Source organism: Phaenicophaeus curvirostris, chromosome 12, assembly GCF_032191515.1.
Source record: "Phaenicophaeus curvirostris isolate KB17595 chromosome 12, BPBGC_Pcur_1.0, whole genome shotgun sequence".
Taxonomy (NCBI): Eukaryota; Metazoa; Chordata; class Aves; order Cuculiformes; family Cuculidae; genus Phaenicophaeus; species Phaenicophaeus curvirostris.
In genome coordinates, this window is record NC_091403.1 from 19,578,058 (window position 1) to 19,602,780 (window position 24,723).

Sequence of the window (24,723 nt, forward strand, 5' to 3'; positions counted from 1 at the left end):
GTTTTTCAGCATGTAACATGCAACACTTAAAAATCATCTTCCTGTAGCAGACTGAGCTTGTACCGTGGTACAAAAGTGAACCCAGTGTTCAGAAGAACTCAGAACCAGGATGTTATGTAAAGCTTTTTGCAGAGTGGAGGTAGCTATTGATTATCTTCCAAAGCTGAAGAGTAGATGGATGTCGGTTTGAATTGAGCTTATTAATCAGAAAGCAGAAGTAGCACTGATAATGTTTGGTGCTGTACTAGAAGTGGTCTGAGTTGTTCTGGTTGAATTGGCTTTGAAATAACCACCCGTTCCCGAACAATGTGCTGCAGTTTGCCTGTAGCACACTCTGATCCCCACTGCAATGCCACCCCTCATGCAGGCACCCCAGCTGCCTGCCCGCTTGCTGGTTCACTTAGAGTTTCCTCTGAGCCCTTCTGTGCAGGAAGCCAGCTCCTGCTTCAGCCTTATCTTTAAGCCCATCCTCTTGCTGGAGAGTATGGAAAGGACAGCATGTGCCTGAATGCATCCTCTCAATCACTTCCTTATTGCTGTGGAGAAGGTGGTGCTGTGCACATTTAATTATTTAACTTCATGAATGCCTGTAGTCCTGTTGGAAAGCAGCAGGACAGTGCTCAGGAGCGTGAGTAGGGATGGAGAGCCAACTGCGCTCGTGAGTGTTAGCAGGCTCTGGATAAACCGTGATAGCCCACACCAGTTAAAATTGTCAGTACAATTTCAGGAAAAGAAAGAGCAAAATTATGTGGGTTAGGACTGATCCTAAATATGATCAAGCATGGAGCTCTGCAAAGGGAATCAACAAAGATCACACCAGCAATGTTGATGTGATTTTACTGTGTTAGAGCAGTTCACTTTCCTTAAGCTGCTCACTCCTGGAGGCATTTGCCTCTGTGAGAATGTGTGTCTTGATTATTTTGAATAAGATGTGTATCTACTCATGGAACAAATCCTGAGGTTTGGGCTATGAATGGCTTAAAAGGCAACAAAAATGGAACTTAGCATTTATTTGGTTTTGATGATTGCTAAATGCTGGGGAGCTGCTCTGTTTTGCACCTAATTATAGGTCAGAGCAAATAAAACGAAACTGCTACCGTGTCCCATCAAGACGCCCCCTCTGGTGAGTCTCATGGCTTGATCTTTACCCCTGTGAAGCACTAATCCACTGGAGAGTCACAACATTGTAAATCGTGGCTGCTTACGTGTGCCTTAACCCGCTCGCACAGGATATAAACTACTGGTGTTCAAAATACTGCCAGAGCACTGTAATTTTTCACCTAATTGAAAATGCTGCCCTCTGAGTCTCCTTTTCCTTACACAAGCACATCTCTGTTGACTCCATGGAGTCCAGATGTGGAGACTGTGACCAAGATTAAATTCTGTCCCACGGTGATTTCAGTCTATTTCTGTCAGGATGCCAGCAGTACAGTTTCATCTAGGAAATGTGTGTGTATATATATCTCTTTGAATAGAGGGAGACAAGCATCCCAAGGGCCTGCATTCCAGCAGGTTTTCTGTGTGTGCTTCTGTCAGTGGGCATACTGTGAACGTGTGTAAGTGTTGTTGAATTGGCTGAGATGCAAACATGGAAAGCAGCTTTTCTCTGAAGCTGAAATGTGTGTGGACCAAAAGAGAACTCAAAGAGGTGTCAGTGCCAGGACTAGGATAGGAGCAGCTCTTCTCAGATGCGTGATCTTTTTTATTTTAGAAGTAGGGTGAGAAGATAGTCCAGCCTTCCTAGCTAGTGATTCATTACTGCTAGGGAGAAAGGGATTCATGGCAGAGATTGAGGGCATGGAAGGAGTTAAAAATATTTAGTTCGCTTTGGATCTCAGCTTTGGTAGAAGGGGAGGAAAGTGGTGAGAAAACTCAGGAAAGTGGCCAGTTACAGAAGGAAAAATACTCTGCTAAATGGTTCCCCTTTGATATATTAATACCTCCTTCAAGGGCTTATTTGAGGAAAAACAGACTTAAGAAAATGAGTTAGGATTTAAATGGGCTCAATTGTCTTCAGAGAGATTTAAATAATTCCTAAATGAGTCTTTTTAGTTCAACTCAGAGAGGCCACTAATCTCTGAGCGCAGGTCAGACTGAGGACACGGAGGCAGTAGGAAGGCTGTACAGACAAGTGTGAGGGAGAAAGGAGGCAGAAGGGGCTGTCAGGTTAGGCCTGGCCATGTCAGATCAGCACTGAAAGGGGTGCAACTCAAGGGGGTGAGAAGAGGCTTTAGAGAGTGACAAAGCAGCATGTATCAGGCCCTCAGCTGAAAAAGGAAGACCTGCAAATGCAGGGTTACCAGGCAAAGTCTTTAATCTGCATACACTCTGCTGTTGACGTTCACCACGTGGTTACCTTCACCCATCACTGAGTTTTGGCCCATCACTGAGTGTTGCTGGTGCCTTCAGGAGCTCAGAGCTGCAAAGAGACACGTACATCCCATTACACCTTGGAAGGCCCTCCCTCACGGTGTTCTAGTGGCCTCTTGTTTACTGACTGTTGGTAGGAGTGATGGCCTGAAGAAAGGGGGAAGAACCCACATGGATCTTCCATTTCCCAAACAGAGAAAGAAGGGGTTGGTGCTGTCCTTTCTGAGCACCTCTGCAGACTCCATCTCTGCACGAGGGAGAGTTAAGAGCCCGCAGAGCTCTCCAGCTGGGAGGGGTACCACTAGCAAAGACAAGAGAGCCAAGATGTGTGCCTCTTCCTAGCTGCAACAGAATCATCGTATCTTGTTTTACAATTTGCTTTCCTAACCATGTTTTAATTTGTAATCAGAAGTCGAACCTTTCATCCTGGTGAGGTAAATTTGTCCTGTTTTTACTCTGGGCCTCCTCTAGGGGCAGCGGTTGTAGAAGAATCTGACAAGCCCTAGGGACTTTGCAGAGCAGGCGTTTATTGTTCTTTGTTCCAAAGCGATAAATAAGCAGAGTTTGAGTTGCGCCATCCAACCTGTGCTTGTGAGTCTGAGAAGCTGGAGGTGTTTCTCCCAAGAAGCAAAGGTCAGGTGAGGATTGGTAACAAGTGCTAATGGTGGAGAGAAGAAAGGTAGCAGGCAGGTGGCTCGCAGCAGGCAATGAGAGGCATCTTCTGACACAATGGTCTAATTCAAGACATGGAAAGTATAAGGTGATATTTTTGGCAAATAATATATTCGACAAAAATGTGGCATTAAAACAAGCAGAATTGTTTGTGGATTTAGGATAAATTTCATTAGCCCGAGTCAGCAAAAGCTAGTGCTCAATAATTTCCCTGTGTCCGACTTGCCATGTTCCATGGATGTCTCAAATGCTGCAGTGCATCTCCAGTGGCAGCAAATATCTATGTGTAGGCATCTGAGCCAAGCCCTGAAACTTTCTGCATTTAAGAGCAAGATGTTCTTTCTGCAAGATGCCCATCAGTCTCAGAGCAGTGAGGCATCCCCATGTGAGATGCTGCTTTCTGCTCTCTTATCACCCCTGTTCGGGAGCAGCGGGCTGCAGCACCCAGCACAGCACTGCATGACACCACACGCTGCCAGTCTCTACAGAGCTTCAGCAATCCAAACAATCAAGTGCAGTCTTCATCACCAAGTCCCTGCCCCGCTACATGCTGTAGTGATCATGAATATTTACAGTCAGCTCCTCTGCTGCGAGCTACAGACACAAAGCTCTGGAAATGCCAGGAAACCCCAAGCCTCCCCTCTGCCACCTTGGCTTCTTAGAGTAATTTCTTCTCCTCTCTGGTGCGGATCGAGTTGTTAGCATGCAAGGCAGCACTGGCACAGACTGTACTGAGAGCAGAGTCACACTGCTGTGTGCCAGGGAGCTCTGTAATGAGCAGAAGTTTGGTAATTACGCTCTTCAGCACAAGCTGCGGTAAAGGAACGTTCAGGGACAGATTTAGTAGGGACAGGAGGGATAGCAAAGAGGAAGCGTAGTCCCTTTGTCAGTATTATGTGGTATGGTGCATGCTTAGGTGCACCAGTGGGAGCAAGCATGACCGTTGCAATGCACACACGTAGTCCCTGCAGCACCTTCAAGGCAAGCAGACCCGTTTACAGTCGTGTGCCCTTGAGGAAGTGTCATTTGTTCACCGAAATCACCCTTCACCCCTAGATGCTGCTCTGACATCAGTCAGTGTGCCCTTGTATTCCCCGCCAAATGACAGGATGAAAATGCAATTCATTAGATGATAAAAATATGGACAGGTTAAACAGCACGAGTGCACAGGGCAAGGAGGATCTGGCAAGGGGTGAAGAACACCTGGATCTGTGCAGCCCTAAGTGGGAGAGTGAAGGTGCTGTCATAGCTGGCCCAGATGAGAACACAGAGGAGAGGGAAAGCAGGCCCTGGGTGCTGCAGCTTCAGATGAGTAACCGTGAAGAGTTCTGTCTGTGTGTCCTTCAGTTTGTGGTTTCCATGGCAGAAGGGTGTTCTGCCGCTCTGTCTGGTCCCTGGTACAGGGGGTTCCTGTGCTCAGCTGGGGCGTGGAGGTGCTGCCGATCACTTGTACCTCAGACACCTTGCAGCGTGTCATGGAAAAACCTCTGTGGGGCGGACACTGTACTTTTTTTGCTCACATTGTGCGCAGGGCATTATATGCTGAGAGGAGAGCCCCAGCTGAGCGCTTCTTACTCATCTCTGCTTCCAGACTTTGCTGTGTGTAGGAGGGAGAACAGGTGCCTGGACTGCCTGGTGCCCAGGGAGTGAGGAGTTGTCTCCACAGTGTAACTGGCTGAGGATAGGTTTAAAGGCTAAAACATGGGACAGCCATTTGGGGAATATAATAAAAGTGTCTGTAAATTCCCTGTATGTTGACAGTTACTCTCTTTGCACCAGATTTGTTGGCCAGGGCCTCGCTTGATGTGAAGGAAGCGGGTACGGGTACAGTCTGGCTTGTCCGTTTGGACTGGGCACTATATGTTCATGTCCTGGTAACTCCTTCTCTGCCTGTCTCTGCTGTGCAGTACAAACAAGTGGAACAGTATATGTCCTTCCACAAGCTCCCTGCAGACATGCGGCAGCGCATCCACGATTACTATGAGCACCGCTACCAGGGGAAGATGTTTGATGAGGAGAGCATCCTGGGAGAGCTGAGTGAACCCTTACGAGAGGTAAGGAGAGGACAGGGAATGGGCAATGCATGTTCCTGTCATCATTGTCAGCTGTGAAATTCCCACTGTGCAGAGTCCTGTCCCAGTGCATTGCAGTGGACACCATCAGTTGATGATAGTGGTGGGAGGCCAGCTTTCCCATTAGCCCTGGCTCTGGATATGCTCTAGTGCCATGCCCAGCAGAGACAGCGCGTCCCTGTGTCTGAGTAGTCATAAAGACCTCATTTTGCTTGGTGCTGTACCTGTTCCTGGGCTGTGCCTGGCTTTCTGGGAGAGTAAGGCCAAGATGAACATGGTCCATAGCTTGGCTGTGTTCACACAGAGGGAGTGACTGTTCTAGGCACTCGTGTATGTTTGGATTCCCTTGGTCATGGCAGAAGTCTCTGCCATGGAGAGAGAAACCCAGGCCATCTGCAGGACTCCTCTCTGAGTCTGTTAATTGCTGCAGCACAACTGATGTCTGACATAAAGACAATGGGAGCTACAATATGCAGGCCCTGCCGCCCACTCATCATGTGAACAGGTCATCTTGGCACCTTTTGAGGCCACAGCGAAGTCTGGCAATGTCATCCCCTTTCTCAAAGAGCCCCTGCAGGAGACTGCTCTGGGAAGTGCCTTGCTATTATCTCACACTTCCCTCCCACACAAACATGCACCACTGCCTGGTACAGCATCTCTGTGATCTCCCACCACGTGCTCCCTAATATTAAGCTGTATCTCATGTATTTATACAAACCTTTCTGCCATGCGCTGGCCTGATTGATGCCCCATCCATCAGCTGTACCAGCATGTAGCATCAAAGGAAAGGAGGAGCAGGGTCTGTGCTTGAGTCTCCGCAGAAAACCTTCTTCCATAGCTGAAGCTGAGCGATGCAAGTTCTCCCTGGCACGTGCCTCCTGTGTGTCAATATGTGACCCACAAGCGCTAAAGGTGGTCTTCCTCCTGCCTTCCTTCCCTCACCCCCAGGTTGTGTACCTCCAGGACAGAGAAGGAGCTGAGGAAGTACCAGCCATATTTTAAAACTAGTTCTGCCAAAGCCTAAAAAGGCAACCCTGAAAAGAACTGCAGTGAGGAGGAGAGAGGGGCTTCCCAAGCTCTCTTTCTTCTTGCACCAGAAGCATTGTGCTAAGGTGATTTGTTCAACACCACTTTTTGAGCTGATGGCACAGAGCAGCTCCTGTGCAGTGGAAAGTGCTGTTGTACCCTCCGAGTGACACCAAGCTGCAGGAGGAGGCAGAGTCCCTGTCTGCTGTATGACAGCTGAACAGCTGAATTGGGTTTTCATCTGAGGGTGATGATCTAGCCTGTGCCCCAGCGACTGGGGGCACCTCTCCCTCCCCTCCCTTGCCACTGTCCCCAGCTGCTCAGGATAATTCTTTCTCTGAGCACCTTGGCACATTTGTGCTGTTTAATATCTCATTGACAAGGAAGGGCAGCAGAGAACATAGGGCTGCCAAGGTGAGTTATGACATTTTCCCAGAGAGGAGCCCTGGGCTTTTTCATTTCAGCATTTCCCCAGTGCTGTGCACCTCTCACACAGTCCAGGGTTTCCTGCAGAAAGAGGCACATTGTGTGTATTTCGGAGGTTTGGGTCTATTGTCTGTGCACAAAGAGAAGCATATGAATGAAAGCAGTGAAGCACGGCTGCTGCCTGCTCTGAGCACCCCGAGCCCATTCCAGCCTGCACTGAGAAGTCAGGGAACAGCATTTTTTCCCTGACTTTCTAATGTACAGGTCAAGTGGGTTAACAGATATTGACTGAATGTATGTGTGTGTCTTTTCTGGTCCCTGTCCTATCTTTTCCCCTCCTCCCTCTCTCTCTCTCTCTCTCTTTTACATCACATCATGGTCAGGAAATTATAAACTTCAACTGCCGGAAGCTGGTTGCCTCCATGCCCCTCTTTGCCAATGCGGATCCCAACTTTGTGACATCCATGTTGACCAAGCTGCGGTTCGAGGTGTTTCAGCCAGGGGATTACATCATCCGCGAGGGCACCATTGGCAAGAAGATGTACTTCATCCAGCATGGCGTGGTGAGCGTCCTCACCAAAGGCAACAAAGAGACCAAGCTGGCAGATGGCTCCTACTTTGGAGGTGCGTGTTAATCAATTATCTTTACGCAGCAATATCCGCTGCTATTCCTCATAAGTTCCTTAACTTGTCCTGAACGCACAGGGGCAGCAGCCTGTAGAGCTGATATCCCACAGACCTCCTCCTCCACCCTCTGTTCATTTTACCTGTCTTGCAGCTTCCAATATAGTAAATTGTGCAATGGAAGGGGATTTACAAGCATTGCAGGAGTCTAGATAATAAATAAGAACAAAATGGAGAAGGGAAACTTATTTCTTGTAGGTTCATTTCTTTTTGCCCCAAGCAAACTGACAGATCTGCGAAGCTGACAACCTCAAGGAGAAAAATGGAGCATTCTCAGTTCTCCAAGCACATTTATAGTGATCCCTAGTCTTGCTGTTTGGCATCTATCATACGAGGTGCTATAAAAACGTGGAGGAAAAACCATAATCCATCATCTCCCCAGCCTGTGGCTCAGCAAAATGTTGTGAAGGTCAGCAGGCAGGCGTAATGTATCAGCAGCAGAGGTCTGGAACAGTGAAACTAGCACGAGGTCAGAAGGCTGTAAGAGAAGATTTAGTATATTGCTCTTACAAGTAACACAGAGACACCCCTCCTATCAGGGTCCCATAGAGGCCTCACCAACAGCCCAGGTTCTCCGGTAGATGCATATTTCAGTACAAGCACTGAATGCACCAGTGGCCTCCTGAGGAGGGGCGGAACGGAACCTGCCATTCCTTCCCTTCTCTAAGGCCTTTTCTCTATTAAAAAATCCCTATCCTGCATTTCCTGCACTCTTCTTAGACTCTTAGTTCCTGTGAAACAACCTGTCTGTGCCTACCTGGCGTACAAGGATTTGGCACATCCCTAGCAAGCTGGGTCAGTTTGCTGGGACTTGGAGTTACAGGGCTGGAGTCAGGATACCCTGACAGATTCGTTTAAAATTGCTTATGGCATTACCTGTGGTTTAGATACCATCCACACAGCTACTCATGCACATTCAAAGCTGGCACAGTCTCATGAGCATCATTTCCTTCAGAAAGCAGCCTAATAACACACTTATAACCTGGTAGTGCTGCTGTACCAGAGCTCCGGTGTAGACCCAGAATGAATCCTGAGAGCGGTGCTGGTGGATTGACACTCAACACACAGCAGAGAGAAGAGTGTTGTCACCTTTAGGTCACATAGCCTGTCTTTAAGTACCTGCCCTAGCTGCCCACACTCTGTATGTAATCAGCGGAAGAGCAGGACTTGGGAGCTCTCTGCTTAATGGTCGAGCAGCATCTGTGCCCGAGTCAGGCATCTGTGGTAGAGTCAAGGGTTTTTTGTTCTCTAACCAATGGAGCATCCTCCTTGGAGTGGCCGACTGCAGTGTAGCTACAACAAGAGGTAGTAGATGCTGCTCACTTGGCTTTCCCTGACAATCTATGAGCTTGTGGCACATCTATAAAAACCTCTGAAAACTTTGGAAAGACAAATGTTGCAGCTGTAGGGATCAAAATTACTACCAGGCACCAGACCCAGGTCTTTTACTACAAACCTAGAGAGAGAATTGGCTTCAATGAGAGCGTGGCTTGACCTTCTGTTCCCAGTGCCCACAAGGAGCTGGAGAAAGGCAGCTTCTCCACCCTGAATGGTGTCTTTGATAATCCACCATAGCAAAACTTGATTGGCCAATTAGATCAGCAGAATCCCTGAGGTGCAATTGTGTATAGCAGCTGCCACAACTGAGCCCCCTGGTATTTTTAAGTGTGACTGCAGTATTTAATAATACTGCACTGCTCATGTTTTCAGTGGCAGTGCAGGTAGAGTCTAGCAAGGAGACTGGGTGGCAAGCAGGACCGCCTGTGAAAGATGTTGCCAGGTCTTGTATTGCAGGGATGAAGATTTCCTCCCTGTGTTCTCAGGCTGGGTCTTTCATTCCAGAAATTTGCCTGTTGACCCGTGGCCGGCGCACAGCCAGTGTGCGAGCCGATACCTACTGCCGGCTCTATTCCCTCTCAGTGGACAACTTCAATGAGGTGCTGGAAGAGTATCCCATGATGCGGCGAGCTTTTGAAACCGTGGCTCTCGACAGGCTGGACAGGATTGGTAAGTAGAAGGTGTGAGTGTCTCCTTCCCAGGCTTGGTCCTTGGTTCCTTTGCTGGAGTTGTGAACTGAAGGAAATCCCAGTCTGTCTGTCATTGCTTGACTTCAGCTTCTACAGGGAGCCCCATTCACAAGCAGTTAAAGCCATATCCTTCTTTCTCTCTCACACATACACATTTCTGCGGACTCCTGCTTCCATTTGTTTCCCTTTCCAAGAGTTCTTTCCAAGACCTGGGATCTTCAATCTGAGGCCATCAGGGATATGGTAGTGAATTCACTAGATTTTGAATTTTAGCTCAAAATGTGTAAATACTGACAGCCTCCCAGATCCAAGAGAAAACAGACCAAGCTGTGAGCCCAAAGACCTTCAAGCAAACCCTGCTATTCCAGCAATATGTTCTGTGGCACAAATCATCTCTCATGTGAATGTTTTAGCGTGACCTGGTTTTGCAGTGATGCTGGCTTAGGGTGTGACTGTGTGGGTTATTGGGATTATTTTTTTTTAAGACAAAAACTAGCCGCCACATTGATGAGGAAGAACATTTTTCTTTGGTTATCAGTTAATAATGAAATGCAGCCCATAATGCTCCCTTTTGGGGCAGGTTTTTTTCTGGCCATAGTTGACAAGCAACTGGAGAAGCAAGGAGTCCTGTAGGGAGGGGAAAGCTTCTGGAAGAGCCTTTTGTGCAAGATGATCAGAAAATCACAACAACAAAGCACCCACCCAACTGTCCATTAGAGTCCAACTCTAAATATATTCAGTAGAAACAGTCATCTGATGGAACAATGGCATGGAACAGTTGATAAAAACCTAGCCCCTCCCCAGCCCAAATTAAACACAGTTAACCAGAGAATGTTACTAAATTGCTGCAGTTTATAGTGACCCATCCCAGGACGCCCTCCTGTCCTGACAGAAGCATAACCTGTGCTGCTAACATCCCTGTCTAACTAGAGGAGACCAGGATAACTTTCCTTGGTCACAGCCAGAGACGTTTAACACAGAGAGATTAAGTGACTTATGCAAGGTCATGCAAGAAGTCTTTGCAGAGCTGACGACTGGGCATTTCAGAGCCCTGGTCTAACTTCTTTAGCTTTCTATTATACATCTCTTAAAACTGAATGCATTTTCATTGCTTTTCAAAATCATAAAGGTCAGTGCAGGTCTGACTACAAGGCAGAAAGCAAGGAGGATAATGGGGTTGAGGGGGGGTAGGGAATATGCTGGCATCCCAGCAAGGGGTGCAGTGTCTCTGGGGCTTTTCATGCCAGGAACATTGTATTCTCTGCATCTCATTACCTGCTGCAAATCAGAAAGTGTGAACCCTGAGCAAAAGGTCATGAGCTAAATATGTAGAGTTTGGCAAAGCCCATGCTAATGAGGCCCTAGTGTAAGTGGCAATAGTCCCATCACTGAGGATATTTAAATTAGATTCAACAAACCACTAAGAAAATGTAATGTCTGGCACAACTGGGGATGGGCCAGCTTGACATTAACTCTTTGGCTTTAGATGGTCAGTGCTGCCCAGCCTTCTGCTCTCTGTGACTGTGTATACAGCCGTGCTGCTGCACGTGTAACTAAAATTCATGGAGAATTCAGAACCAGCATAAATAACCTCGCATGCCTCTTCCACTAGGAGAAATTCCCCTCTATGCAGCTGTAAAATGCCAACATAAGGTCAGAAAGCGACATGGAGCAACTGGAATAACATGCCCTTTGGTGCAGAGCTCTGGCATTGTCCTCTCCTTCTTTTGCCATTTTGCTGAGCTAAGACATCAGTCCCTGTGCCATAGAAAAGACCTTCAGAGTTGTAAATTGAAAATACCGGTGCTACCCGTTTTCCTGGCAATCAGACTTCAGAGCTGCCTGTTGTTTCAATTTCACATCCTCTGCTGTTGCAAAACAGCCTCTTCCTAGCACCTTCCAACCTTGTCTTGCCCAGCACTCCTTAGCTGCATTTTCCCCTAAGAGCATAAGGGAGTTACTGAAAATGGCAGATCCCATGGGAATCCCTGTCTTTATAAATAAGGCATTTCTTCACCTTCCCCTGAAACACGCACCATCCAGAAAGAGCAGCGCAGTAGCCATGTGAAGCACGTGATGTTTCAGGGAAGTCGAGATTACTGCATTCTGCTGAGACTCTGAAAGTAGAGGGGTTATTCTAGAGGAATAAGTTAAAGGGGGAAAAAAGGGTAAAGGCTAGTTATGAACAGAAGCAGGACTGTATTTTTGGTTCCTGTTAGATTCAGCTCGGGATCTGTACACAAGATGGAAGCAAATGGGAGCCTCTTTCCGAGTCAGTGGTGCATTCAGTAGCTCCCTTCTACTCAGATGACAGCGTGTCCTTGAGATGCCCATGCTTCACCGAGTACATGAAATGATTCAGAGGGCTCTATCACTGTACTGGTACCAGGGTAAGATCCATCCAGTATTCCCCCGGTGCAGAGAGTGATCAAGAACGCTGGGAGAAAACTCTCATCTCTCCAGCCACAGTGACTAGGGAGATGTTTGCAGGATTTCCTGCTATATGGAGGTTTTGGAAAGCATGATCTAAGCTTGTCTAGGTCACAGAGAGACAGGATGAGAACTGAAAGCCTCATCCCTTGAAGCAACAAGAGCAGTACTGATTGACTGGAGGTGCGATGAGGCATTCACTTTGAGAGTAAATGCAGTTTGAAAGCGTGTGGCTGGGCAGACGGGAAGGAGAGGGGCTGGTGCACCATGATCTGTGTGCCCCTCGCTTCCCACTGGTAGATGGGCAGTGCAGCAGCATGAAGGGCACGGCCCCCAGGGAGATGTCAGCTATGCCAATCGCTTGAGAAAAAGCATGTTGATGTATCCTTCTAACCCCTGTTGTTAATGGGAGTTGATTTCGGCGTCCTGCCTGTGCCATGCATGACTAGGGAAAAAGTTTCCCAGGTGTTTTGCACTTGCAGAGCTCTAAAGACTGGAAGAGATGAATCTCCATGAACCGGCTAAGGCTGGGATTCTGCACGAATTCATGTGCCTGCTTAACTCTGCTCTCTGAGTAACTTCAGACTCTAAAGAACTCAGCCTGCAGAGTATTACATGCGCAACTCTCCACAGGCCCAGGGCCTGAAGGCTGAGACTTCAGGCAATTCGGCTGATTAACAATCATTTTATCACTGATTAAATCTTCCTCTTTTTCTCTCTCTTGACCAAGCTGTAAAATTCTGTGTAGTATTCGTGTGTTGAGATGATTTGTTCATTTCTGCAATGAGTAATTCTTGTTCTGACAAGCATTTGTGAATCGCCCCAGTTTGTGAAACATCCGTTACATAAGCCGCATCATTCTGCTCCTGACCGGCTTTGAAACTGGCTCTCAGTGACCACTGAGGCTTAAAATTAGATTTTCACAAGTATTTGCACTTGTAAAACACAACTGTTCAAATGTTCATTGGGAGGAAATACAATACAGGTCGTGAATATTGTCGAATCAAAATTCACTGATGCGAACAAAAAATATTGGGGGGCAATTATTTGCCATTGTTTGTCGCACTGTGATAAATACCATAAAGGCCTTTCGTAAGGTTGCTTACTGTCCGTATCAAGGTTGCTGGTGAGAGCTGAAGGCATTCTTGAAGGCAGAGGAAGTTATTTTTTCTTTTTTATCTGGAATTTTTTGCCACACAATTTGACATACGTATATTTTGAATGCCCATTGAATATGTTTTGATACAGGGATCCCGGTTAACCCAGGATTAAAAGTGCCTTGCATTTCCTCCAGGCATTGCAGGTGCTAAAAAGACCAAAAGCTTGAGAAAACACAATACCAATCTCTGAATGTAATTAGATGGTATTATTGCAGTACAAGATATTACAGTGGTAGAAGTTTTAAAAGCTTTGTGATATAAACAAGTTACAAAAATAGCCGTTCCCAAACTTTTTTGACTGGGCACCCTATTTGTCAGCTCATGATCATGCTTCTGCAATTGAAACCCTGTTGGGTTTGTAACCCTGCTTGTTTAGGTCATGAGTAATACGCTGGAATCTGCTGCCTCGGAGGAAGGACTGGCCTGTGGCAGGCTAGGTGAGCTGTGAATGAGAGGATCTGGGACCCGTGCCAAGCTCTGCCACAGATTCCCTGTTTGTCCTTGTCACGCCTTTGCTCCGTGCCTCAGTTCCTCAGCTCTTCTACAAGGAAAGTAATACCAGCAAAGGTGGAGCCCAGTCTCTGAATGCCTCTTAGCTGCCTGCTCCCTTGTGGCTGGAGCCCTGCGAGATTAACTGAATAAATTGAACAGACTGAAATGTGTATAAAGAAAACAATGTGTACTCAGCATAAATTTTACCCTGTGTCAACATCGTACTCCCAAATTGTTTACTGTATGCAGGTGAGTAGCCTCCGAAGAGCTGCCCATGTGAGATGAGCAAGCAGATTTGGTCATAAGGAGAGAAATATTTTTCTATAAATGTATATGTATGCTGCTTATTTGTGGCTGCTGATACAGGCACAGGTGATTTAAGGCTTTCCAACCAGCATAGTCCCCGTGCAGGAGATTTCCCCTGAGGCATAGAAGCAGTCCTGGCAAACTGCAGTGACAGAGCTCAGGGCTGCTTGGCCTGCAGTTGCCAGTTGCTGTTTTGCCCCTCTGGGGACACCAGTCGCAAGCTGATTTACCAGAAGACACCAGCTCACGACACAAATAAGCCATAGGCAAGGCAGGGGCAAAGACCACCTTCAAGGCTGCAGTGTGCTCTGAGCCCTTTGCTGCAACCAGTGATCCAGGCAGGACGTTTGGTACCCGGGCGTATAAATAATAAGAAGCAAAGACCTGAAAAAAGTAACCGTGTGGCAGGGAGCAGCTTCTTTGACAGCAGGGCCAGGGCAAAAGCCAGCCTAATAAAGTAAGATTATTTCAAATGCATGCAAATTCAGAAAGCAATTTAGCGACCTGAATTCTTAAACTGCAGAGCCAGTGGGCTTAGGCAGAACTGAAAAGAGAACTGAACAGAAAGTCAAAGCTAATTTTCCCTGTGTCTGTGCAGAATTTTAACAACAGAAGGCTAATTTTGATTATTTGACACAAGAGTTATTGTTGGGTGCTGGCTCCTTTTATGAAATCACATGAGCCTTCCTCCCTGTTCTTTTGTGCCCTATCGACAGTTGAGGAAAATCTGACTTTTCAATCCTTTATTAAGGGAGCAACATCTAGTTGCTTAGTTTCCATAATTTTACATATCCCACTTCACTTCAAAGCATGTAGCTTTGCTATGAACATTTTCTAGGCTCTAAATATCTTCCTTTTTTCCCCCATACTCAGAGCCTATTGTTACAGAGAGGAAAATAGGGAGTTTTTAGAATCCAGAGCACTCCATTGATGATATTTATTTTTGTCTGGCTTTGGGGAAAAAGTAATCCTGTGTTGGGAGCTCCATCAGTTGAGCTGTCCCTCTGTCCTGTTCAGGGGCACTTCATAGAATCATAGAATCACCAGGTTGGCAGAGACCCACAGGATCATAAAGTCCAACCATTCCTATCAAACACTAACCGATGTCCCTCAGCACCTCGTCCACCCGTGCCTTAAACACCTCCAGGGAAGGTGACTCAACCGCCCCCTGCTTGGGATAACCCTTAATCAGGTTATCCCACACCCCTTGCCCCGCAGAAACCTGAGGCAGCTTCTCATTCCTCAGTAGAAATGTTTGGAACTTTGAGCTACCTGAGAGTGAGTGAGTTCGGGAGTTGGTGCGTGAGGTGGTTGCAGGTTGATCCTGTGCCAGCCCCGTGGCATCTCGTCTATAGTGCTCTTGGCTTTTGAAGAAATGCTTGGGGCTGGGCGGGGGGGTGGGGGGAAGATGTTTATCAGTGCCTTAGACTCTGCTCAGCACTTCAATCTACGTGGGATAAACACCACAGAGAAACTCAGTGACATGCAGCCTTGTGTGCTTGGGGGGGATGAGATTGAAAGGGTAGCTGGGTTCTGGTCTCCTCTCCCCTGATGAAGTTTCTCAGTGGCTGAGCAAGGGCACGGGGCTCTATTGCGGTTTGTCAAGCATGCCTGTGAGCTGCAGAACATCTACACACTTTGGGTTACCCAGAGCCAAACTAGTCAGCCTTTCAGCCCTTTGATTGCTCTCTTTTTTGCTCTTCCTTTGAGGCAGGGGCTGTGACAATAAATCCAGAGCAGGAAAAATGAATTTGAAACTGAAGCAATTTCACAAATAAGATGAAGGGGAGAAATAATCTCAGAAATAATCACCAGCCCAAGCAAACTCGCTCCGACTGTTGACTTGTGTATCATGCAGGACCTTAGTTTGACAAGCCAGTAAAATGGCTTGGTCCCAGCAGGAATCTGCTGTCTGCCTGTTCTCATCTGGCACTGGCCTGAAACAGGGTTTTCTCCAGAAGCAACTAATAAAACTTAGAGTGGTGTGCAGAAGGATCATGTAAATGATGTCATTAATTAGGTGGTGGAACCAATTAACATTTCCGTTTGCTAACCAATTGCAATTTTAAAAAATGATTTTGAAAAACTCCTCTCCCCTTCAATAATTGAAAGAACATTCTCAGCAATTTTTTAAATGTTTCAAAGCAGAAATTTGAGCCTTTCTTGGCAAAATAGAAATGAAAAAGTTGTTCTAATGAGACAGCTGATGCATTCAAGTTGAGCTGAAGGAAACAGTAAATTGTAATTTCAGAGCCAAATTGAAATGTTCTGTTTTAAAAACTAAAAAAATTATACTCATTCCAAGGTTTGTGCTGGAACTATTTTATCAATTTGACATACTTTTAAGGAGCTTTGATCAAACCATTTTCCAGTAAATAGCGTCCCTGTTTGGAAACTGTTAGTATATTCTCTACCGAATGCTCTGCCAAGGAAACCAGAGTCTGCTGTTCAGCTCTTTCTGTGTTTTCAAGAGCTCTGGTTATGAAAACATCCATCCCTCTGAGTTCATCCATGCAGCTCTGATTAACATTGCTATGGGTTCTCATTTGAATTGAGGGCAGCACTGGAAATTGCAGGCTATTCAAGCACAGACAAGCACATCAGAAGCCAAAGGCAGGTGACATGGAATTAAGAGAGTGAGATGAGGGGCAGTGATGGGAACACGGAGCCGTCGCTGGTATTGAGCTTTTTGGAAAGCAGTACTAGCAACATCTGCTGTTCTTCCTTCTCCTCTGGTCGGTCCTCCTCAGGCCAGTGTCAAGAAAGCAAATGTGGTGTGGTGGCTTTCTTGCCTGTGTGCTTTGAACTCGGCATGCTGCCTCCCATCCACATCCTGACCTCGCAGTTGTGCAAGGTAGCTACAGATTCCCCATGCTGGGATTTGTACCTGCAACCCCAGAAAGAGAATGATTACAAACCTGCAGTCTGATCCCCTTTAACTCAAGTGTGCTGGCAGGTTCTGTCTTACCTGTCAGTGGTGTTTGGATAGGTTGTTCCTCCTCTCCAGCCTTGGAGCAGTTAATGTTTCTGTTTCTGTGTCAGCAGCTCTCTGTGGTCACATCTGTTTGTGAGCATGAATGTGACTCTGGTAGATACCAGGTAGATGCTCTGCTGTGTGTGCGTGTGCAGCATGATCCTCTGCGCCATTCACTCCCTTTCACGGTGTGTTCACTGCAAAAACGCTCTAAAGTTTAAAGGTGACATCCATGCTCCCTCTGGCGTGCCTGGCTGGACAAACGGCTCATGGAACTGGTCTTTAGGGATAGCCAGTGCTCTCTGTTCCAATCTGTTATGCATACCCTACACAGGCACTTCCAGTGTAGACAGGCTCTCCAGCCCCTGTAGTGATGTTAGCAGCTCAGGACACTGTTTGCGTTCAGCACTGTGTCCTTCTAGAGCTGTTAGCTTTCTTTCTCCACACTGATAAAAGAAAGGTCAGTTACTTACTGCTTTTTTTGCGAGGGAGTGATTAGTAGTAGGTAAAACACAACAGCATTAAGCATCCCATAGCACTACCCACAACAGACACGTCCCAAACGTACCAGTTACAGATCCAGAATCAAAACTCTGCCAGCATTTTAGTGGTTTGGTTTTGTCGTGCAGTTCAGCTTTATCTGCTCTGAATAATTGTGTAGCACTTGCATAGCACCCAGTTGCTAAAGACAGCATCCTTTAGAGAGAGAGATATGCTTGATTTTAAAAAGTAAAGTGAAGGAAAAACCCTCAGTGTGTTCTTCCAGTGCTTAACTACAATCATGGTTAGGTTGCTCCTTCTGGATTTTTATGGGCTTGTCTAAATTAATCACATTATCTCTTGGGTCCTTCTGGAACTGAAGGGAATAGTCCTTAGCAGTGTCCTTCATTTGCCAAGTTCCCTTTAAATTGGTATTAAATCACCTCTTCCCTGAGAGAACCCAAATACGTTGTACTTACTCACTGATGTTTTCAAGCCTGATTCTTGTGGATATTTTCTGTACCTGTTCATGCTTTGCAGCTAGGCACTAGGACTAAAACATCACCCCTTATGCCTTCCTGGCATTTTGTGTGGCAGGGACTGGTTCTCCCCTATGCTTTACAATTTCCTTCCTGTTTGTGCAATAATTGTTTCATCTTTTCCTGGTGGTACATTTGGAACTCAACTAGTTAGATTCAAGACGCAGCCATTTCAGAGTAACTTTTTTTGGACACCAGGATGCCAGTCACCCTCTTCAGAGAGTCATTCATGCTGCCAGGTGTTTGATGTTACATTTGGCTGGAGTTGTGGCATGTCCTTAAACTCTTACTCTTTGATCTGTTACAGATGTAAAACATACATCATACACTAAAAATCCCAAACAACAATCTGGCTGTCATCAATCCACAGAGATTCACCCACACCTGTACATAAAGATCTGAGATCTGACTGGTGTGGGATTGAAAGGAAGGTCTTTCTGAATCTCCTTGGGCACTGCTACCCAACCTGGCAGTCCGCTCTTAACGATTGTTTCTTGAAAACTGTCATCTGACCCGTTTAAACTACAGTGCTGGATGGGACAAATTACTTATCATACAGTGGTCTTAGTCAATAATATCAATGGCTGACTTATCTTGAAAGTTGTGATTTCATGAAAGTGTGGAAACGGGTTTAATGGACAAGCCCTTGTCTGCAAAAAATTTAATTGGTATGAGCTGTACTGCCAGGCTTTAAACCTTAACATATGATATGATTTGGGGGTTAAAATACAGAAAAAGAGGCCCTTCCACATCCGGGCCTCCATTCCATGCCTGCCTCTATCTTGTGCTCCGTAAATCTGCAGCGACTGGCAAGCTGCTGTCTGTTTGCTCTGATCCTGTACAGGAGCCAGAAGTGATCAGACAGGAACCAGCAGGAGTGGTGTTAGAATCAGAGCGGAGCTTTGCCGATGGGTGCGGGGCGTGAGCATGCATTTGGTTCAGGAGGAGGGTTACTACAGCTTTTGATCTGATCCAACCTGGCTGGTGCCTCAGTTGGAGGTGACCCTTCTGCACTCATCTCCTGAGCTTCAGCAACACAGTGAGCCGAGTACAGACCCATACAGAGGGCCAGGTGTGCACGGGCACACACAACAACACGCACACAGAACTTACGGAGCTGAATCCTTCACATCCAAACAGCTCCTGTAAATAAAAGTGAAGAAGAAGCCCGTAGGCAGGCATTGTCATCAATTCAAACTTGCATATGTTGTCAGGATGGAGGACCCTTGAAAAGGCAAGAACAGGGATCTAATCCACGCTAATTTTGTACAAAAACTATTCAAATCAGCATAGATCAATTCCTTATAAATCAATGCTGGCATGGTTGCTGATTTGCATGCTATTATGAGAAAAAAGATGTGAAAGCTGCTAAGCAGAGAGCCTGTCCACTCCAGAAATCCTCTCCTTTGAGAAGGCATTTGTGCTCTGGCGAAAGGACATCACTGGCAGCATCTCCTTCCCTCAAACGATTCTGTCCTACAGTCCAGAAATGTACATCCCTTCAGTGCCAGGTGCACCCTCAGACCAGACGAACTACTTAGGCCACGTTTTCCAGCCCATTGAAAAGGCTCAGCTAATATTTTACTGCAGGCTAGGAAATCCAGCTGGAACATGATGCTTGTTAGACTGCAGTTTCCTTAAAGCTGGGGCTAGAAGGTCATGGCCAAGTAAGATGGGAGCTGCAGCACACCTGAGGGCTATTACTTGGGCCAGATGAGCTTCGCCTGCATGTAAAGTCCTTCTGTCCCTCATTCATAGAGGAATTTCCTTTCAACTGGAAACAAATACTTGCTTTCAGAGTAAACAAGTTGTGTAAGACAGGTGAGGAAAAGGTGTCACTGGAGAGTAGCTGAAGGCTCAAGGAGACTTCACTGAACTTGCATTGTTGAGGTTTGCCTTTGCAAACACAAAACAATTACAGCCTTTGGGTTTATTCTCTCTTCCTAACTGAAGTTCAGATTATGAAGTGTAAAAGGAGAGTCTTGCAGATTGCTAAGCGTTGCTACCAGTCTGCCACACGTATCAAAAGTGGCTTTGCTGTCTAACTAACAGTATTATGTCCTGACGGGCACATTTTTATGGAATCTTGAGGTCTGATGATCATACCACAAAAGCTGAAGGTGTGATGTCTCATCTTGCTGGTGGAGCACAGAGACTGTACAGAGACCCCATACTGCCAGTGGAGGGGGAACAGTGCCAACAGTTTGAGGAAAGACCGGTAGGACGTTTAAAGGAAGCCTTCCATGCTTTGACATAGCAGAATGACTCTCTCTCCACTTTCTCTACAGGTAAGAAAAATTCCATTCTGCTGCATAAAGTCCAGCATGACCTCAATTCGGGTGTTTTCAACTACCAAGAGAATGAGATCATCCAGCAGATTGTGCAGCACGACAGAGAGATGGCACACTGTGCTCACAATGTCCAGGCTGCTGCCGCCGCTGCCGCCGCTGCCGCATCCACACCCACCCCTGTCATCTGGACTCCACTGATCCAGGCACCCCTGCAAGCTGCAGCAGCCACTACGTCTGTTGCTATAGCTCTGACGCACCATCCACGCCTCCCAACAGCCATCTTCCGTCCTCCAGTGTCCGTCTTGGGTTCCCTGGGACAGCAATCCAGCCAGACTCCAAGACAGTTGAAAAGACTTCAGTCTCTAATCCCATCGACTGGGCCTTCTGCTGTTGGCTCTCCCTCCAGTACTCCATCCCAGCTGCATACACCAGGAGCGGAAACCCCTTCGTCCTCTTCCTTCCACATCCAGCAGCTTGCAGGTTACTCGGCTGCTGCTGGCTTAGGCCAGTTCCAGGTGGGATCCCCTCCGGGTGGCTCAAGCCAGCCAGGTCTGAGCAGTGCATCCTCAGTGGGACTGAGCCAGTTCCAACAAGCATCTTCTGGATCGCCCCTGGGGACAGCTCAGTCCGTGCAGCAGCAGCAGCAGCAGCCGCCAGCCCTTTCCAGCAGTGGATTTGGGCACTTCCAGCAAGCCACAACTAGTTCCCCATCAACATCACTCACCCAACTCTCATCAAACTCACCTCCCAGTCTTCTCAACCAGTTCCAGCCCACCACAAGACCACTGCAGGGGGGACAGTTACAGCAGCTCTCGGGCAGTGGGACTTTGGGGGGAATGAATCACTTCCAACCCCCTCCTTCTTCCAACTCTCCATCCTCCAGCCTAAGCCAGCTGGCACAGGCCTCTGGTGGGATGTCCTCAGGCCTGTGCCAAACACATCCAAGTGCATTAGGATCTTTAACTGGATCGGTAGCCCAGCTCCACCAAGAAAGGCCACCTTTTGCCTCCATGTCTCCACTACAACAGTCTGGTGTCGCTTCTCCCTGCTACACCCCTTCTGGCCTTAGTCCTCCTAGTCAGAGTCCCGTAGCAACAAGAACTTTTCAATGTGGCCCTTCTGGGGCCTCAGGCTCTCATGGATCTCTGCTCCTGCCTCAGACCGCCAGCCCACCTCCACAGATCCTGCAGTCCAAGAGCACACCACCCGTGCCACCGGGACGTCTGAGCCAGGACATCAAGTTGATTTCTGCTTCCCAGCCATCTTTGCCCCAAGAGCTGGCTCAGACACTGAGCCAAAGTTCTCCTCATTCCTCTAGAGAATCTGTTTCCAGCTTCTTTCCTTTTCCTGGTGGAGGGACTGGACTTCTTGGGAAGCCTTGTAGCTCAATTCCCGGGCGTGTGACTTTACCACGTCAGATGTCCTCAGGTTCTTTACCACATCCACTGGTGTTTGGGGCCAGCGCTGCAGGCACTGCTTCTCTGACTGCTGGTGGGCGGAAAGAATCCATAGTGTTCACAGGGGATCTGGAACCTGTCAGATCCAAACTGCCCTCCAATTTGTGAGGACTCCTTCTTGAGAGCTGGTTATGTCAGCTGTGCAATCCGGTTCCTGATTAGACATTCATGAATCACGTTTTCCTTTTTCTTCCCCATCCCCCCTTTTTTTCTCCATTTCTTTTGTTTAGGTTTAACTGTGATTAGAAACAAACAAAAAAAAAACCACAAAAAAAACCCAACAAAAAAAGAAGATAACCAGGTATTCTTAGAGCTATAGATTTTTGGTCACTTGATTTTATAGAATATTTTAATACATGAAACAAAAGGATATGAGCAAATTTAATCCAATGAGGTAACGCACAGACAAGGCGTGTGCCTGAGCTGGAACATGTGAATGATCAGCCATAGAAGCCACCAAAAAGATTTTTCTGTTGAGACAAAAATCCAAGGTTGACGTGGGCCGTTAAAGGAAACATCAGGTCAGGCCTGTAGCTGGTGTGTTTGGAACAGCTCTGATGGGCCCCAGCTTTGCCTCGCTTTGCACCAGCTGTGAACCTGGCCCGCAGCACCAGTTGATGGGGGACTGGGATGTCCCTGTGTGCATCACCAAGTTTCCCTTCCTACCGGGTTTCTCCTATGATCCACAGGCTACAGAGGAAGCAAGAAGAGGGGCGAGTTTCATTAATGCAGTCCTCTCTAGGGACTTCAGAAGGGCTGAGTTTTTGCTTGGACTCCATCTGAAGAAGATAAAGGTGACCAGGAGATGGACGGGCCTGACTTCTGATGCTCGTCTCTTTCTTACTCCACTGATGCCCTGGTGGGAACAAGAAACAATCCCTTGTAAGTCACAGGGAAGGCAGTAAATATCCCCTCTGTATTTTCATAGGCGTTGTGGGTGTGTGTTGTGGGAGAAGTCCTGTTTCTCTGCCAGGCAGCTGACCTCAGCCAGCGGAAGAACCCAAGCCTCAACTTCTCCATGGTTTGGAAAGCACATGTGCTGCCTTCCAGGTTGAGGCGTGCAAAGCAAGGAGAGGGATGAAGAAAGAGGCAGCACTTTAACTTTCCCTCTCTCACTTTAATGTCTCAGTGTCCATGGGCTGACTGCTTTGAAGAGAACCGGGTAGAAAGAGATGAAAAGAGTGGGGTGTAGTCACCCCAGCCCTCTTCCTCCTCAGCCCAGGGGAGTCTGAGCTTTGAGGCACCGAGGATAACGCTGGTGCCAAGCCAGGAACCCTCCAGATTTTCAACTACATTTATACCATTAAAACAGATCAGACCAGAAATTTGGCCAGCCGTGGCCCATGCTTCTCCTGTGATGGGGAAACTGGAATCGTTTGATTTCACCAGCAATAACAGCCTGCACCTGATTGGCTTTGGTCTCGACCTGCAGTTGCAGCAGCACTGGACACATCTAGGGCCTGGCAGGCACCTTGAGCTGGATATTTTGGGCTCCTCTGCTATAAGGCACTCAAAGGGGGCTGAAGGCAGTCAGGGGCCATTGGGTGCACACAGCACTGAGAAGCTACAGCCTTTACCTCTAGAGAAAATGTCTCCTTTTTCTTTGATATTTTCTTTCCCTTTTGTTTTTCCTTAGGCCAAGAGGTGTCTTCAGCCACCTCACTGTAAAGAGTCAGGTGCTCAATTTTTCTAACATGTGTTAGAAACACGTGTCCAGCCTCCCTCTGTTTCCAGCTATTGAGGGGGCTCTCTGGCCCTCAGAGGGAAAGCAGGACTTCACACAGCAGTGCCAAAAAACTCATTATTGTCACAGTAACAATACAGTTTCGTGTAACTCCCTCTCTTACCTCCTCCCATTCCCAACTCTCTCCCAAAACGCTGGCTGACGGTTGTTTTTTATACTGAATCGTTTGCAAAACTCTTGATATGTGCCTGTATCTTGAATGTTGCTGCAAGCATTACTGGGCACTCCTGCTTCAACATACTTCGGTGGCTCAGAATTCAGATGTAATCAGCTTTGGTCTTCCTTAAAGGGTCAGGGGAACTCTAGAAAAGGTTTTTCTACTAGTTACATACGACTATGTATGTGTGAGTGTGTGTGATGGGAGGGGTGCACGAGAGTGTGTGTGTATAGATTTTATATAGATATCTATATATACACACATGCTTTTCTATATATAGCATATAGTTACACACATATGTAATCTATTTATGCACATGTGTAAGCACGCACACACACACATTTTTTTTTTACTATATATATATATCTCTCCTAGTTTTAAAATCCGGGCCAATTTTGACACTCCCGTAGGACTACTTGGCAGGTGATAATTATAATATATAGATCCTGCTTTTCCAAATATGTACAGGTTCATCTTGAAACAGAATCAGTTGACAGCATTGAAGCAGACTCACAGACCCTCTCCTATTTTCAAAAGCATGAGGCAGTTCCTAGGAGGAAGACTCACAATATCCTTTTAAGTTTTTATATTTGTTTTAGCACTCTTTTTCCCCTGTAGGCTAGAGGGCTCCTAGACTGAGCATCTCCAGAGGTTGGGAGCTAGGCTGTGTGGGGCTGGGGTATCCAATATAAGCAGGAGGGAAAGGTCTTCAGCCCAGCAATGCCAAGCCCTCATGGATGACTGTCCTGTGACTGCTGCATTGGTACTTGAATCTCAGCAACCCCTGTGGACACTCAGACAAATGGAGGTGCAAAGAAACACCCCGAGGGCTGTCTCTGGTAGATGTGCATTCCATCCACCATCTGGTGAACATCTTTCTTCGGTTGGGTTCCTTTGCTTTGTTTTTTACAGGGATACTGTTTAATTTTCCAGTTCTTAGCAGTGCAGTAGCCAGTATTGAGTTATTCCAACTGGACCCCAGTCAACACTAGGCTCGTCTCAGTAGGTGGAACTATATTTATTATTATTATTATTATTATTATTATTATTATTATTATTATTATTATTATTATTATTATTTTGTTTTATTTGGGGGGAAGGGAGGGAAGAGTTCTAGGGGTGGGGTTTGCAATATAAAACATAATAAAAACCTTAGTAAATAAAAATGTGAAAAAACCGTCCCTCTGACTTGCTATCTGCTTTCAATATTGAACTTCAGGCAACAGGAGATGAGGTTTAAAGAAGAAAAACAAAACCCTTGGGTGACATTTCAGTGCTCTCTTTCCTATTGAACAGAGAACATGCAGGGGGTTGTCTTTAGTAGTGTGTTTCCCTGCTGCCACATCTCCACCTCATGCTCCTGTGGGAAGTGTGCACTGAGCTATTGGCGGCAAAAGCGCAAAACTTTTGTCGACA

At 46.8% G+C, this 24,723-nt stretch overlaps 1 protein-coding gene across 2 annotated transcripts in view; it reads left to right on the forward strand.

Annotated features, from left to right (window-relative positions):
* The window catches only part of HCN4 (hyperpolarization activated cyclic nucleotide gated potassium channel 4), a 102,878-nt gene extending 78,509 nt beyond the window's left edge, over positions 1-24,369 (forward strand). For both annotated transcript variants that reach the window (XM_069866756.1, XM_069866757.1), the window contains 4 exons: positions 4,950-5,096; positions 6,950-7,190; positions 9,093-9,257; positions 19,947-24,369. In XM_069866756.1, coding sequence (XP_069722857.1) covers positions 4,950-5,096; positions 6,950-7,190; positions 9,093-9,257; positions 19,947-21,514 — 2,121 coding nt within the window. In that variant the 3' untranslated portion in view covers positions 21,515-24,369. The remainder of the gene's footprint in view (positions 1-4,949; positions 5,097-6,949; positions 7,191-9,092; positions 9,258-19,946) is intronic.
* The last annotated feature ends 354 nt before the right edge of the window (positions 24,370-24,723 follow it).